Source organism: Myxine glutinosa, chromosome 7, assembly GCF_964187855.1.
Source record: "Myxine glutinosa chromosome 7, kmMyxGlut1.1, whole genome shotgun sequence".
NCBI classification, from domain to species: Eukaryota; Metazoa; Chordata; class Myxini; order Myxiniformes; family Myxinidae; genus Myxine; species Myxine glutinosa.
The window spans coordinates 102,136,484-102,151,997 of record NC_136267.1 but is presented as its reverse complement, the minus strand read 5'-3'; the positions used below and the strand labels follow the sequence as shown (position 1 = coordinate 102,151,997).

At 42.2% G+C, this 15,514-nt stretch overlaps 1 protein-coding gene across 2 annotated transcripts in view; it reads right to left on the bottom strand.

Annotated features, from left to right (window-relative positions):
- Positions 1 to 15,514, bottom strand: part of LOC137431620 (polyunsaturated fatty acid 5-lipoxygenase-like) — a 97,707-nt gene that overhangs the window by 40,326 nt on the left and 41,867 nt on the right. For both annotated transcript variants that reach the window (XM_078782070.1, XM_068123144.2), the window contains exon 5: positions 5,153 to 5,272. In XM_078782070.1, coding sequence (XP_078638196.1) covers positions 5,153 to 5,272 — 120 coding nt within the window. The remainder of the gene's footprint in view (positions 1 to 5,152; positions 5,273 to 15,514) is intronic.

Genomic DNA, 15,514 nt, shown 5'->3' with positions numbered 1-15,514 from the left:
AAGTAGATGGGAGGGTTGTCCAGTCGATCTTTTCGGAGAGACATAGTAAGAGTGTGAGATTTGTCAGGATTGAAAGACATGTTCTACTTGTTTGACCAGTCTGTGATTTTGTCCAAGTCTTCAGAGAGTGAGGAGGCTGCAGACTGCCGATCTGAGGGAAGAGGAATGGAGTGGCAGAGAGTGGAGTCATAAGCAAAGTGATAGAGAGGATTTTCCAGAGAGTCGGAGAGATCATTGATAAAGATCAGAAAAAGCACAGGGCCCAGAACACTGCCTTGGGGAACTCTAACCTGAACAGGAAGGGGAGTTGAGAGAAATCCATTCAGGGCCACACGTTGACTACGACCAGAGAGGAAGTCCACAAGCCATGCATGGAGATTTCCATGGATACCATAGGAGGAGAGTTCGGTGAGCAGAGCTGGGTGCCAGACCGTATCGAAGGCACGTGATATCTCGAGGGAGACAGCTCTGATTTCCTGTTTGGCATTGAGGACCTCCATCCATTGTTGAGACAGCAGAAGCAGCATGTCCAGAGTAGAGTGACCTGGTCTGAAACTAAATTGATGATCAGAGATCAAGCCATTGGAGAAGAGGAAAGATTTCATATCCGAAGCAATGATGGATTCCATGACTTTGCTGATAATTGGGAGCAGGCTGATTGGTCTGTAGTTGCAAGGATCTGTTTTTGCACCTTTTTGTGTAAAGCGGTAATGTTTGCTGATTTCCAGGATGCTGGCAGATGAACTTGAGCAAAAGAGAGGGTGAAAAGGACAGAGCGAGGGTGAGATAGAGCAGCAGAGCAGGATTTTAGGACCCGTGGGCTGATGCCGTCTGGTCCAGTTGCAGAATCAGAGTCGAGGTTAGACAAAATCAAGTTAGGTGTTTTACAGTTTAAACCGCAGCCGTGATGCTGACGCCCCCTCCCCCTCCATCCCCCAGAATTTCCATGTTTTAAACGTTTCCCAGTGTGTACCCTGGATAAGAATAGGTACACCGTATCCCTGCGTGTCGTAAGAGGCGACTAAGAGGGTTGGCGTCAGGAAGGGCATCTGGCCATAAAAACATTGCCTCAAAAAGAGAACCATGACAATTACAACTACATGTGGGCAGGGTACAGCCCGAAGTGGAGATCGGTTTCTGAGGTTTGGGACATGGAATGTAGGGACAATGACAGGGAGATCAGGAGAAGTGGTGGAAGTATTGGTCAGAAGAAGAGTGGACATATGTTGTGTGCAAGAGACGAGATGGAAGGGAAGTGGTGTGAGAATGGTGAAGGGTAGGCAGGGACAGAAATACAAGTTTGTGTGGCAAGGGTGCCCGGAGGGCGTGAATGGTGTTGGTGTCCTGTTTTCTGAGGAGTTTGTAGACAGTGTGGTCAGTGTGACTAGAGTGAGTGATAGGTTGATGATGGTGAAAATGATGATTGGAAAGCTCTTGGTGAACGTCATCTCGGGATATGCTCCGCAGGTTGGTCGAAGCGATGAAGAGGACAAGTTCTGGTGTGTGATAGAGAAGCTGATGGAAAACGTGAAAGATGTGGAAGTTGTTGTGGTTGGAGGAGACCTAAATGGACATGTGGGAAGGAGTATGGATGGTTTTGACGGAGTTCATGGGGGTTACGGATATGGTGTGAGAAATGGAGAAGGTGAAAGGATTTTGGAGTTTGCTGATGGAGCTGATTTGTTGATTTGTAATACTCAGTTCCAGAAAGAGGATAATAAGCTTGTTACATACACGTCAGGTGGGTCGACGACAACTGTTGACTACCTGATGGTGCGTAGGCGAGATAGGGGGCACCTCCGGGACACAAAGGTGATCCCGGGGGAGGAGGCTGTTTCACAGCACCACTTGGTTGTCTGTGACGTAAGGGTGAAAGGTGTGAGGAGAGCTCGGCGGGTGAAGTACCAACCGAGAATGAAGGTGTGGAGGTTGAAAAAGGTGACAGTAAGGGAGGCATTAAAAGAGAGGCTGAGTAGGGTCGAGGATGATGTGGTTGAGCTTGAAAGTGGTCGGATGTCAATGAAAGCTAGTCTGTTGGGAGCCGTTGGTGAGGTATGTGGATGGACAAAAGGACCACCGAGGCACTCGGAAACATGGTGGTGGGATGATGAAGTTGGAAAGAGGATTGACGAGAAGAGGAAGAAGTTCAAGGAGTGGCAGAAGGCGAAGGGTACGGGAGCAGAAACAGCAGAGCATGAAAGTTATAAGGCAGCCAGGAAGGCTGCAAAGAAAGAGGTAGCAAAGGCGCAGGAGGCATGTAGGAAAATGTTCCGAGAACGCTTGGATTCGGAAGAGGGTCAGAAAGCAGTATTCAGGATTGCAAAGCAGATAGCGAAAGAGAGGTGTGATGTGATGGGGGTGAGGTGCTTGAAGGATGAAGTGGGACAAATCGTTGTCGACCCAGATGGAATTAAAGGAAGATGGAAAAGATATATGGAAATGCTGTTGAATACAGAGAATGAATGGGATGGCAACATAGAGAGTAACCCAGTTTTAGGACCGGCAGAGAAGATAACTGAGAAGGAAGTTGAGGAAGCGATAAAAGCAATGAAGGGTAGAAAAGCGGGAGGGCCGACGGGAGTTGTGGGAGATATGTTGAAGGCAGCAGGAAGTTGGGGTGTGAAGAGAATGACAGAGATCTGTAATCTGGTGATGAAAGAAGGCCGCATTCCAGTGGATTGGGAACTGAGTACCCTCGTCCCTCTATACAAGGGGAAAGGTGACCCTCTGGAGTGTGGCTCGTACCGAGCGATAAAGTTATTGGAGCATGGAATGAAGGTATTGGAAAGGGTGTTGGAGAGGAGGATAAGGAAGAAAGTGAAGATCGACGAAATGCAGTTTGGATTCATGCCAGGAAGAGGAACGACAGACGCGCTTTTCATTGTGAGGCAGTTGCAGGAGAAGTACATGGAGAAGAGGAAGAAGTTGTTTCTTGGGTTTGTTGATCTGGAGAAAGCATTCGATCGGGTTCCACGCAAAGTATTGACATGGGCATTGAGGAAGTTAGGAGTGGAGGAATGGTTGATCAGAGTAGTGATGGCAATGTACAAAAGAGCGTGCACAGCTGTAAGGACGAAGGACGGGAACAGTGGTGAGTTTGAGGTGAAGGTGGGAGTGCATCAGGGGTCGGTACTAAGTCCACTACTATTTGTAGCTGTGATGGAGGTGCTGGCTCAGAACGTAAAGGAGGGTTTACCGTGGGAGTTGTTGTATGCAGATGATCTGGTGTTGATTGCGGAAAGTATGGATGGACTGAAGGAAAAGATGAACACGTGGAAGGAATGTATGGAGACAAAAGGTCTGAAGGTGAATATCGGAAAGACGAAGGTGATGGCAAGTGGTAAAGCATGTGGTGAGGTGGAAAGAACTGGGATGTGGCCCTGTGCCGTGTGTAGGAAGGGTGTCGGAGTGAACTCCATTCAGTGTACAATGTGCGCTGAGTGGGTTCATCAAAAATGTAGTGGTCTGAGAGGGTCATTAACCCATGTGGCAGCTACATTCAAATGTAAGGTGTGCACAGAGGGAGCTGCAGATGGAGGAAATGTTGAGTTGGATCTTGGAGACGGCGTGAAGTTGGAAGGTGTGAAAACATTTTCCTACCTCGGAGACATGCTGAATGGGGAAGGTGGATCAGACTCGGCAACGGTTGCTCGAGTGAGATGTGCATGGAAGAAGTTTCGGGAATTGAGTGGCGTGCTGATGATGAGGGGAGTGTCGTTGAAGCTGAAGGGAAAGGTGTATGCTGCATGTGTGAGAAGTGTTATGATTTATGGGAGCGAGACATGGGTAATGAACGTAGAGCAGCAACGAAGGTTGGAAAGGGTGGAAATGCGAATGGTTCGACGGATGTGCGGAGTATCGTTGAGAGAGAGGAAGACAAATGATGAATTGCGAAAGATGATGGGAATAGAGCCTGTGATTGATGCTGTGAAGAGGAACAGGTTGAGATGGTTTGGTCATGTGTTGAGGAAGGATGAAAGTGACTCGTTGAGAAGAGTGATGGAAATGAATGTAGAAGGAAGTAGAAGACGGGGAAGACCGAGAAAGACTTGGCTAACGATGGTGGAAGAAGAAATGCGGGCAAGGGGGTTAACAAGGAGAGATGCAGAAAATAGGGCAAAATGGAGAAGATTGTCATGGGGACCTCAAGGCTAACCCCCGCTCTAGCAGGGAAAATGGCCTTTTAAAATGCATGTTGTTGTTGTTGTTGTTGTTGTTGTTGTTGTGCATGCAAGAAACCCCTCAAATATCGCACAGCTGAAGTAATTCTGTATGGAGGAGTGGGCAAAAATTTCTCCCAGTCGATGTCAGAGAGTGGTAGACAGTTATAAGAAACGCCTACTTGAGGTTGTTTCTGCCAAAGGGGGCAATACCACCTTTAGAGCCAAGGGTGTACTTACTTTTTCCACATTATGCGAAATTTGCATTTATGTTTATTTAAATTATACAATGGACTACAAAGTGTAAATGTTTCATGATATTTGTTATAAGATATCACCTTTATCTATCAATATTGTTGAAATGAAGATCAAATAGCTGTATGTTGAAATATGTTGAAAAAGTCAAAACTTTACATGGGGTGTACTTACTTTTTCACATGACTGTATGCCTCCTCATCCCTTTTTCTGCATCTTACATTGTTGTGAGTATTTGTTTAGAACTTTTTGAATTCCCCAAGTCAATTGCATGCATTTAACTGCCAATCTGAATAGCAAGACCTACACTTAAATTCCTTCACTTTAATCACTAATTATATATATGTTCCTTAATGGTGCCTTTTTCCATCGAATTTTATCAAGGGAAATTTTTGATAAAAACTAAATCCTGGAATTCTGAATTTTTAGTGTTTGACTTCCCTTTAATACAATGCATTCAGTCTATAAAGGATTAACTTCACAAAACTTTCTATACTGGTAGACATAACACTGCACTGGTATACATTTCAGATGTCTGAAATATTTCAGATGCACATATTGTATTGATTTAGGAAATTTACATGTGTGGAACACTTTTTAACATAAATCATTTGTATGTTTATCATCACGTTAAATTTTTACTCAAACAACTGAATTATATCCAATTTTACAACATTGGTTAGTTGAAAGTCAGTCGCATACAAAATATTGAAGACAGACATTAAAAGTTACCATACATTTGGCTTAGATCATCCATGTTGATTGCTGTTGGATCTGTGCATCTGACATCACGTGGAAGATCGTAAAAAGAACTTGCAGCAATGCCAAGGGGTCCATCAAGAAGACAACTCTTCCATCTACATACAAAATAGACAATAAATCACACAAGGACATGTGGAATTATAAAGGACATGTAGAGGCGAGTTATTTCCAACAGTTAAAATTGTATTAAAGACAGAATGTGCTTTCAAAGTTTGCAGCCTGAGCAAAACTTTTGCTGATGTGTTTTTGTTTTGAACAACACAATATTGTTCTTTTGATAGAGCTTTTGATTTTCCATTCTCTTCCAGGCTCCTCCGTAAGATTTCATAGGGAAATGGATTAGAGTGGATATCAGAAGATTGTGAAAATAACTTTGATTTTTTTTCGAAAAATGTTTTTGATAGAGGAAGATGATCCATGTTGATTTGATTTTTGATTTGAATGGAAGTTAGTTTGATTTAAAAATGTGATAAAATCCACATTGTGAAATCAATGTGGAATCAGAATATTTATGTTAATGTGAAGATACCTTCAAAAATGAGCAAGGTGGTAAGTTGAGAAAAGCAAAGGAAAGGTCCATATATATATATTATATATGTGCTTAACATCTGGCATGCCTTTTCAACAAGGAACGCAATTACCTGGCCTCTGCAAAAGTGTTTTGGCTCTGGTGACAAGGGACCGATACGTGGGTCCCCACCTATCGGTGGTCATTTACCTGCCCGATCAGTTTGGGGATCGGTTGGTGAAACGGTTGTAAAAAAAAAAGAAAAAAGGAGGTGTTCCTGGACTCAGCTGCCATCGTCAATTGAAAGTTGGAGAGACTCTTCCTGGAATCACCAGTGAAGAACGACTGTCATACCAACCTCAGAAGACGCAACATACAGGTTACGGTGTATAAGGTGGAATAACCCCAGCAGATTTTATTTATAGTACACACAGCGGTTTACCCAATACATTCATATAGGTATAATGGGAAATAGGGCTTGTAAGGGTAGAAAAGTTGAACCAGATATTCCACAAAAAGGTACTTGTACATATTATATGTACAACCATTATGGTATAGAGGCCATTAGGGAGGTTGAGAATTGGTATTTGTGGACAAAGGGACATGCCAAGGAGTTTCCAAGCGATGGTTCATTTGAGCGAAGTCGATTGGACAGATTAGGACAAGAACTGAAAGCCAGGAAGAGACAGAACCTATCGGTAGACTGGCTGGCATTCCATCATTGGGATGTTGAATCCAGGAAGTGGGAACAGCAAGAAAGGATAATGGACCTAGAACTTAAACTAAAAAGGATACAGGATACATTGAAGGAGATACATGCACAACTGCCTTCGAATGTAGGAATAAAAGTGACATTTGCCCCACCTGATTCCCATTTGTCTCCCCAAATAGAACAGTACAGAGAATTTTCTTATGATCCAAGGGAAAATCAGAGACCTAATCGACAAAGAAGTAACAGGACGAGTAGGCCTGAAAGAACAGGCAATGACAAGGACTGGTGTTTTAAGTGTGGAAATATGGGACACTGGAGACGACGTCGTCCATATTCAAATAGGAGACTATTTCATAGGGAAAATCAAGATCAAGGGTACCAGTGCTTACCTGTACCTCAGACAACGATTAGGCCTTCATTGCTGCAGATCCCAAATGACGATTGGCCTCAACAGATTAGATCACTAGATTAAAATGAGCAACTGTCGACGCTTCTTGTGGCTGAACAGTCTTCGGAGCAAGAATGATTCATTTTTTGCTTATTAGCAAAATAATAATTAATTGATCAAATGCCGAAATTGGAGAATTTTGGGAACATTGAATTAAAAGATCCAGGATTAGAGTTCATTCTGGAAGCCTCATATTTGCCAATTATAAATGTGGCTTTAGGGAGCATTTTGGGCAAAACAATTTTTGAATTCACAAAGTTTGGAACAATTGCTTTGCAAAAAAATTTTTGGAACCAAGTGAGAAGAGTCACATGATGATCAGGTGGGAATTTCGGACTATTGTTTTGCATGATTGATATGTCAGTGGTCGACTGACATGTAAATGGGTGTGCTGTCAAATTTGGATAAGCTATTGTGGGAGACAAAGGGTGATTTCAATGTGGATATTATAGGGGTTTTCTCAGAATTTTTTTTGTCTGTTTGTGTATCTGCGTTTCTAAAATTAAGGGACAAACTTTATGAAATTGACACCCACCTTGATATGAAAATAATGGGTCCAACGCAAACAAAATATACATAATGCATGAGTTTGTGTGTTTTTTTTCTCTTAAAAGATTGCTGAAACCGACAGTGTGCCTGTCTTGAAATAGATAATTTGATGTGGATGGGATCAAATATCCATAAAGCCATAAAATAAAAAACATAATTTGATTATGAAGATTATCTCTTTTGACAATGTAGATGGAATACAAAGAGTTGATGTGCTGAGTTACAAGCAGCCATTAATTAATAGTAAGAAATTGTGAGTAACCTTGGGATTCCATTTTTGATAAAACTTATATGAGAACAAAGCTATTTATGGATATGAGCTTCATAAAAATGTGGGAGTAAAAATTAGCCAAATTTTTAAGAGATCTTACACGGATTTACCAGGGTACTTTGCTCACGGATTTTTTATATATATATAAACTTGAATTTTATCAGCATATAAATTGTGTTGTATGTGTGGATGTGTATTAGGCGTAGATTATATGGGAAAAATAGTAAAGAAAATCTTGCTGAATTGATACCGAAAATGTAACACCAGACTTGAACGTATATTGATTTTCATAAAACATGGATTTTATGGGAAATGAAGAAGGATGGAAAATGGAAACGAACAAATCAGATTGTGCAATGGACCAAGTTGGTTGATTTTATTAGTTATTAAAATCATAAAAAGATGGGAAAATCTGATTGAGTGATATTTTGGTAATGGAATAACATTTTAAGAGAGAAACAATAAATGGGAATATTCAGCCACTATTGTGAGTTTTAAAACGGAATGTATTGTGAATCTTAAACCAAGGGGTAGACATGCACGCGCTGTTACGTAGTTTAAACTCAGAACGCGATGTTACGTGTACCTGCAGTATATTTTGATAATTTGGAACACCTATATTGGCATACTGGTGTCATTAGTACTCACTAGTTGCATAGAAATAGATGAGAAACAGCTATGGGGGCGTAACACTTACTTGAATATTTTCTACAACATAAAAAAGGGTTTGAATAAGTAGTGGTTGTACACATGTGATTCATCAAATTGGAGTTTAAACAAAGTCACTGATTAACAGAAGGAGAATGGATAGTAAATAATTTTTAGATGTTGGGTAAATTAAGTGAGATATTACGAACTCATAAGAGCTATTATCTTCCTTACGGCAGTTGAAAGACAGATCCAAAACAATGAATCTATAAATGAATGTGATAGGGATAACATCCTCAATTTGTACTTATTAATTAATTGTGGGTAAAGGAATTAATTTATCGTAGTGGATTGTTAACAGCAGCCTGAAATGTCCTGAGAGTGTGCATCCATATAATCAGAAATCCCAGATTTTAAAATTTGGTAGAGGTCTTATGTGGAAGAATACTTGCTTGGTAGATAAAAAGGTACTGCATGTTAGCAGAAACTTCTGCGGCCATTAAGGCCAAACAAAATTGGGAGAAACTGTAATTGAATACGTAATTTATAGATGAGTATTTGGAAAGTAAAAAGGGAATTTATTGATTTGGAAGATATTTCCAAAGGTTTATTAAAGTGTTACAATATGACAGTTGGCAAGGAAAATTATTGGATGAAAATTAGATCTGTTTATAAAATGAATTTGTTGACTCTTTGAAGTTAATTGTTCAAATTTTTGTTTAACTAGCATTTTGAGTTCAAATTGGAAATAGTTTGGTGGAGGCTTGGTTAAAACCCTTGGTTACAGTGTGTTGGAACAAATTGATAAATCATAGGATGCTGATGAGAATAGAAACAGATATGGAACCAAAAGAGGAAGACTTTTATGATGACATGAATGCGGAGATAAAAAGATTGAATCAAGTAATGTTGCAAATGAGTACAGTAGAGTTAAGATAATGGCATAATGAAAAAGTTATGAATTTTGTCAGTTTTACAAGATCAGTCAACTCATATCACCAAAAGTTACACACCATGAAAATTAAAGTGATGTAGGGTACCATTTGAAGATCACATACTAGTAGTAAACACTATAGAATTAATTACTCATGTTTTGAAAAAAGAAAAAGTGGGGAGAAACTATGATAAATTAATACATTAAGCATATTTGCTTGTTTGCAAAGTTTGTTGGGAATTAGATATTCCTGTTTGTGATTTTAATCATATGTACTCATTATTAATGCATTTATTTTCTTTGAGTAGTGTTAAAAACTCATTGACCAGAATATCTAATTCGTTCCAGGATGTTAGGACCATGGTTTGATTCAGACTGCATGAGTTTAATTTTTCAAACTATATTAACCTGAAAGCAACTTTAAATGCTATTCTTAGTTTAGTAGTGAAAATACATACCTGATTTGGATATTATTCATGTGAAGCATATAAATGAATATAACTTTTTGAATGTTTTGAGGAAAACAGCAAATTGTTAAATGTGAAGCTGTTATAAGATATACATGATTAGATAAAACATGGTAATTTCATGTCAAGGTGTACCCTATCTGATTCAGTGTGTGTGGAAAGCAGATACAGATGTGGCTGAGTAAAGGATAAGACCAGATCACATTTAAAATGGAGTGATAACAGCATTGGGAAGAAGTTCGAGAAAGAAAATTTGTGGCTAAAAATGAAGTTAATCTTGGCATATACCCTCCTTCTCAAAGAATGATGAAGGCATTCTCCTTTGCAAGATTGGAGACGGATGCTTACCTTCACCAAGGAAAAATTATGTGACCATTTGCCTGGATCACACTGCAACGTATGGAAGAAAGGCAATCACTTGCTTCTGTTCGAATGTCTCGAACATTCATCACGTCAGCAATTGTGGGACGACGACATCTTACCTGCAACTTCTACTGGATGCGGTGACTTGTGTCATTGCTCCACCAACTTCCGGGGAACCAGCGTGGAGTTGTAAGTGGACGGCTGTGCTTCTTCCTCTACAACGGCTGTGCACGATTCTGCTGGTTGCTCCTGGCATGGGCCATGGATAACTTGAACACCATGGTCCTAACATTGTTGTGGATGCATCTGGCATCTCTGTTCCACATCTTGCTGGTCAACCAACATCACATCAACACTTTCTGCCCACTCACGATGAGTGAGGAGGCAAGTCAACTACAACTGGACGAAGCCCTGGTTCAAATCTACTATGGCTCACAGCAAGAGTGGCAAGGATGTTACATGCAGAGCAGGGTCAGTTTATGATTCCGCCCAGCTATCACAACAGCGGAAACCCTGCGCGAAATAGTGTAGGTGCTATGAAGACATCAGAAGAAAATGTTTCATACTTGAATTTCAAACACAAGTGATCAGCCTCTTCTTTTCAAACAGAAAGTCAACATTTGTTCTGACGCAAAACGTATTTTCGAAGAATAATTGCCAAATGTTTCAGATGCTTTATTATTTTTAAAATGGTGAATTGAAATTGTTGTGTCTTGGGAAAGGTGAAATTTTGTTTGCAGAGATATTTGTGATGCAAATGAAATGAACTGAATTAGCAACATGGAAAGAGTCAACGAACAAAGAAATGTTTTATGATCAGATTCTTCCAGGATGAGGGTGTATGCCTTAGGTATTGAAAATTGGATGACCAAATTTGTAATTTGAGTATTTTGCAATTGATGTTTAAAATAATTGTTTAATATAAACAAAAATAAAAAGTGAGGGATTGTGGAATTAAAAAGGACATGTAGAGGCGAGTTATTGCCAACAGTTAAAATTGTATTAAAGACAGAATGTGCTTTCAAAGTTTGCAGCCTGAGCAAAACAGTGAACATGGAACCAGGACGATAAGCGGCCATCTGTAAAATAACCTTTGCCCTTAAGTGGAGAGGCCCGGGCAGAGTGTTGACTTAGCCTGGGTTTTGAATGCATTCGTCAATTAGCGAGATTAACAGGTCAAAGAAGATTGACCTATAGCGGTTAGAACAATGGTTTCTTCTTCGGCTGTACATGATAGTTATCTATGGTATACTTCTTAGTCGTTTCATGATGGAACCCAGATGGGCTTTGGCTCCAAAAAGACTGACCTGACCAAGTTCTGTGTTGACCTCGAAATTCCAACTGAACAAGATCAAAGCAGCCGGGATCTATTTATCAAGAACACTCCGAGGCTGCGAGAGAGAATTCTCCCCATGGGACGACGCGTTGTATTCTGTCTGTAAAGTATAACTGTAACAGTGTTGGATTCCCTCTCCGCAATATCGGAATAAATCTCGATTTGAACTGAGTGAGTCTCGCCGAGTCTGACTGAGTCTCGCTAAGAAAGGTGTCTGAAAAGCAGCCACAACAGACAGATACATTCAAAGTACACCGCCCCCATGCCAAATAAATAAATAACATCCTCCAGCGCGGCATTGCCGGAGCGCCTTTGGTGCCTGGCAATACTACCGTGCAATACATATAGACAGTGTTGTGAGGGAGAAGTGTACAATAATTGATTGATTAATTGCGTAATTAAAATCAATAAATAACAATTGTAAAATAATTTCTTAATCAATTGGCTAGTAGCATACCCCAACCACAAGTGTTTCATCCGAAGCTGTAACTTTTTGGAAAATTCACTAAATAAGTCATTAATCGAAAAAATTAATAAACAAATAATTAATTAATCAATACATAATAAATCGATTAATTGATGAATCAATAAATCAAAAATATCCTTTATAGCCACATCACTTGGTCACTGTCGTGTCTGAATATCAGCTTATTAGCTCAAAAGGTGCCTGAGATATTGCACAGACGAGAAAGAAAATAAATGTGATTTAAAAAAAAAAATTTTTGGATACATAATCGAGGCTCGTGAAAGAGCTAACATTTATCACACAAACAAATCAAACAGACAAACACACAAAGTGTATAAAAAGGGGAGCGGTAGACAAGATGGGGAGAGAAGGGGAAGCACATAACACAACATTTGTGAGGGACATCGGGAATGTGTGGGAGGGAGAGAGCTTGGGGGGAGGCGGCATGGGAAGGGGGGGGGGGGGGGATGCGAGAAGTATAAACACAAGGACACCAAGGACTTCCAGGAAAGAAGTTGGTATTTCAAAAAAGAGGATTTGGGGTGAAATTAGCAGGGGTAGAACAGATCGAGGTTTTGGATGGGGGAAGATAAGAGATGGTGGTGAACAGCTGTTTTAAAGACCTGGAGGGAGGAGTGGGATTGAAGGGAGTGGGGGTGTTTGTTCCAGAGGCTGGAGAAAAGTGGAATGAAAGGGTGAAGGTGAGCAGAGAGTCTTGGTTTTGGCAGTTTAACCATAAGAGGGTTGCAGGCAGATCTTGTGTGACCTTTAGGAATATATGGGGGACAGAGCCCAGAGAGAGCTGGAGGAGCAAGGCCAGAGAGGAGTCGGTAGAAGATAGAAAGATCACCAACCTGCCTGCGGTGAGTAAGTGAAAGGCCCTCGGAGGTAGCTTCATTACGGGAGATTCCAATGATTCTGAACGCTTTGGTTTCAACAGCGTGAAGACGAGCTAGGTGTGAGGCAGGAGCACCAGCCCAGAGGGGAGAGCAGTATTCCATTGAGATGCAGAAGAAAGCCTTGTATGTGGTGAGGAGCTCAGGTGTGCGAAGGAAGGACTTCGCACGATGGAGGATGCCCAGTCGGCGACTGGCTTTGGAGGCCAGATTTGAAATGTGGTTTTCCCAGGAAAGATCATGGCAGATAGTGAGACCCAAAAGCTTGAGTGACAGAACTTCTTGGAGAGGATTATTCAGAAAGTGGATGGGAGGGTTGTCCAGTCTCTCTTTTCGGAGAGACATCGTAAGAGAGGGAGATTTGTCAGGATTGAAAGACATGTTCCACTTGTTTGCCCTGTCAGTGATTTTGTCCAGGTCTGCAGAGAGTGAGGAGGCTGCAGACTGCCGATCTGAGGGATGAGGAATGGAGTGGCAGAGAGTGGAGTCATCAGCAAAGTGATAGAGAGGATTTTCAAGAGAGTCGGAGAGATCATTGATGAAGACGAGAAAAAGCACAGGGCCCAGAACACTGCCTTGGGGAACTCCAGCCTAACAGGAAGAGGAGATGAGAGAAACCCATTCAGGGCGACATGTTGACTACGACGAGAGAGGAAGTACGCCAGCCATGCGTGTAGATTCCCATGGATACCAAAGGAGGAGAGTTTGGTGAGCAGAGCGGGGTTCCAGACCGTATCGAAGGCACGTGATATATCGAGGGAGACGGCTCTAATTTCCTGTTTGGCATTGAGGACCTCCATCCATTGTTGAGACAGCAGAAGCAGCATGTCCAGAGTAGAGTGACCTGGTCTGAAACCAAATTGATGATCAGAGATCAAGCCATTGGAGAAGAGGAAAGATTTCATATCCGAAGCAATGATGGATTCCATGACTTTGCTGATATTTGGGAGAAGGCTGATTGGTCTGTAGTTACTAGGATCTGTTTTTGCACCTTTTTTGTGTAAAGCGCTGATGTTGGCTGATTTCCAAGCAGATGGCAGTTGACCTTGAGCAAAAGAGAGGGTGAAGAGAACAGAGAGAGGGAGTGAAAGAGCGGAAGAACAGGATTTTAGGACCCATGGGCTGATGCCGTCAGGTCCAGTTGCAGAATCAGAGTCGAGGGTTGACAGAAACTTTTCCAGCTTGTCAGGAGGAAAGGACACAGAGTCCAGGAGCAGCTGGGTACGACTGGGTACGGTGGGTACAGAGAGGGATGGGTTTGGGACACAAGAGTTAGAGGCAAACACAGAGTTGAGGCATTCAGCTTTTTCACGTGCGGAGTCAGCTGTGTAACCATTTGAGATAAGGGAGGGGATGGAGGGGGAACAAACACCAGACACAGATTTGAACAGATGCCACCAGGATTTGGAAGAGGGAGACAGATAAGAGACTTCGGACTTGAGAACGGAGAGATATTGTTCCTGGCTCTCCTGAGGGTGGAGACATACTTGTTTCGGGCTTTGTGAAAGGAAATGAGATTCCCTTCCGTTGGATTTGCTTTCCAGGAGACGAAGGCAAGTTGTTTCTGGGCAACAGCCTCACCACAAGATTCCGTGTACCATGGATGGGGGGAGGGGTATGACAACTGAAGACGAGATGGGATAAATCTGTGCATGAGAGAGAGCAATTTACTTTGGAAGAATTCCCAGGATGAGTTGATGTCAGAGGTGGTAGAGATGGGAGACCAGTCCAGATGATTGATGGCTGCTTGAAGACCGAGCCAGTTGGCCTGATTGAAATGCCAGACTCGTCGACGCTGAGGAGGCTCCCTGAGAATGGTCAGAGAGATGTTCACTTTAACAAGCACATGATCAGATGAGCCGATTGGAGCAGAAGAAGAGCAGCGGACATTTTCAGGGAAGTTAGTCATAACCAAGTCCAGAAGAGAAGATGCTCCGTTGACTGAGATCCGGGTTGGGAAATTGACAGATTGCGTCAGTCCCAATGAGTCGCAGAAGTCCTTTGCTGAGGAGCCATGGCTGGTGAGAGAGGTACCCACACCCAGCCAACTGGCATCGTGACAATTGACATCACCACATATGAGGAAGAGAGAGTTGGGATGAGTAGATAGAAGTTGGTCCATATTATCAGACAGCGAGATGTAGATGGAGTCATCACTGTTTGGTGGACGGTACAACACACATATGAACAAGAGGTGGGAGTGAAGGGGAAGCCGTAGCCAGAGGTATTTCTGGGGGTGAGGTGGAGAGAGGGCAGTGCAGGGCGAGTGAGAAAGAGAGTTTTTGATAAAGATAGCATCCCCACCTCCAGGACGAGGCTCAGGTCTATCATACCAGAGGAGGGAGTAACCCGGGAGAGAAACTAAGGAATCAGAGACATCATGAAGGAGGAAAGTTTCTGTGAAGCAGATCACGTCTGGTTTGTCAGAAGCAACCTTTTTGGAGAGATCAGTTAAGTTTGAACGAAGGCCCCGGATGTTTGAGGTCCATACTGTTAATGAAGAGGAAGGGGGGGCATCGGATACAGAACAGGGGGGGGGGGGAGGGGTAGGGTAAGATGTGGAAGAGGAGGAAGAGGTAGGGAGAGCTGTTGGAGGTGTGTCAGATATTTCAGAATAGCTCGGAGAAAGGGAAGGATGGGGCGGACAAAAGGTTTGATGGTGATTGGGTGAGGCACAGTGATGTGTTATTTGAGGAGGGGGAAGAGCGAGGCAGAAGGTTGGGGGAGATGGAGGTGAGA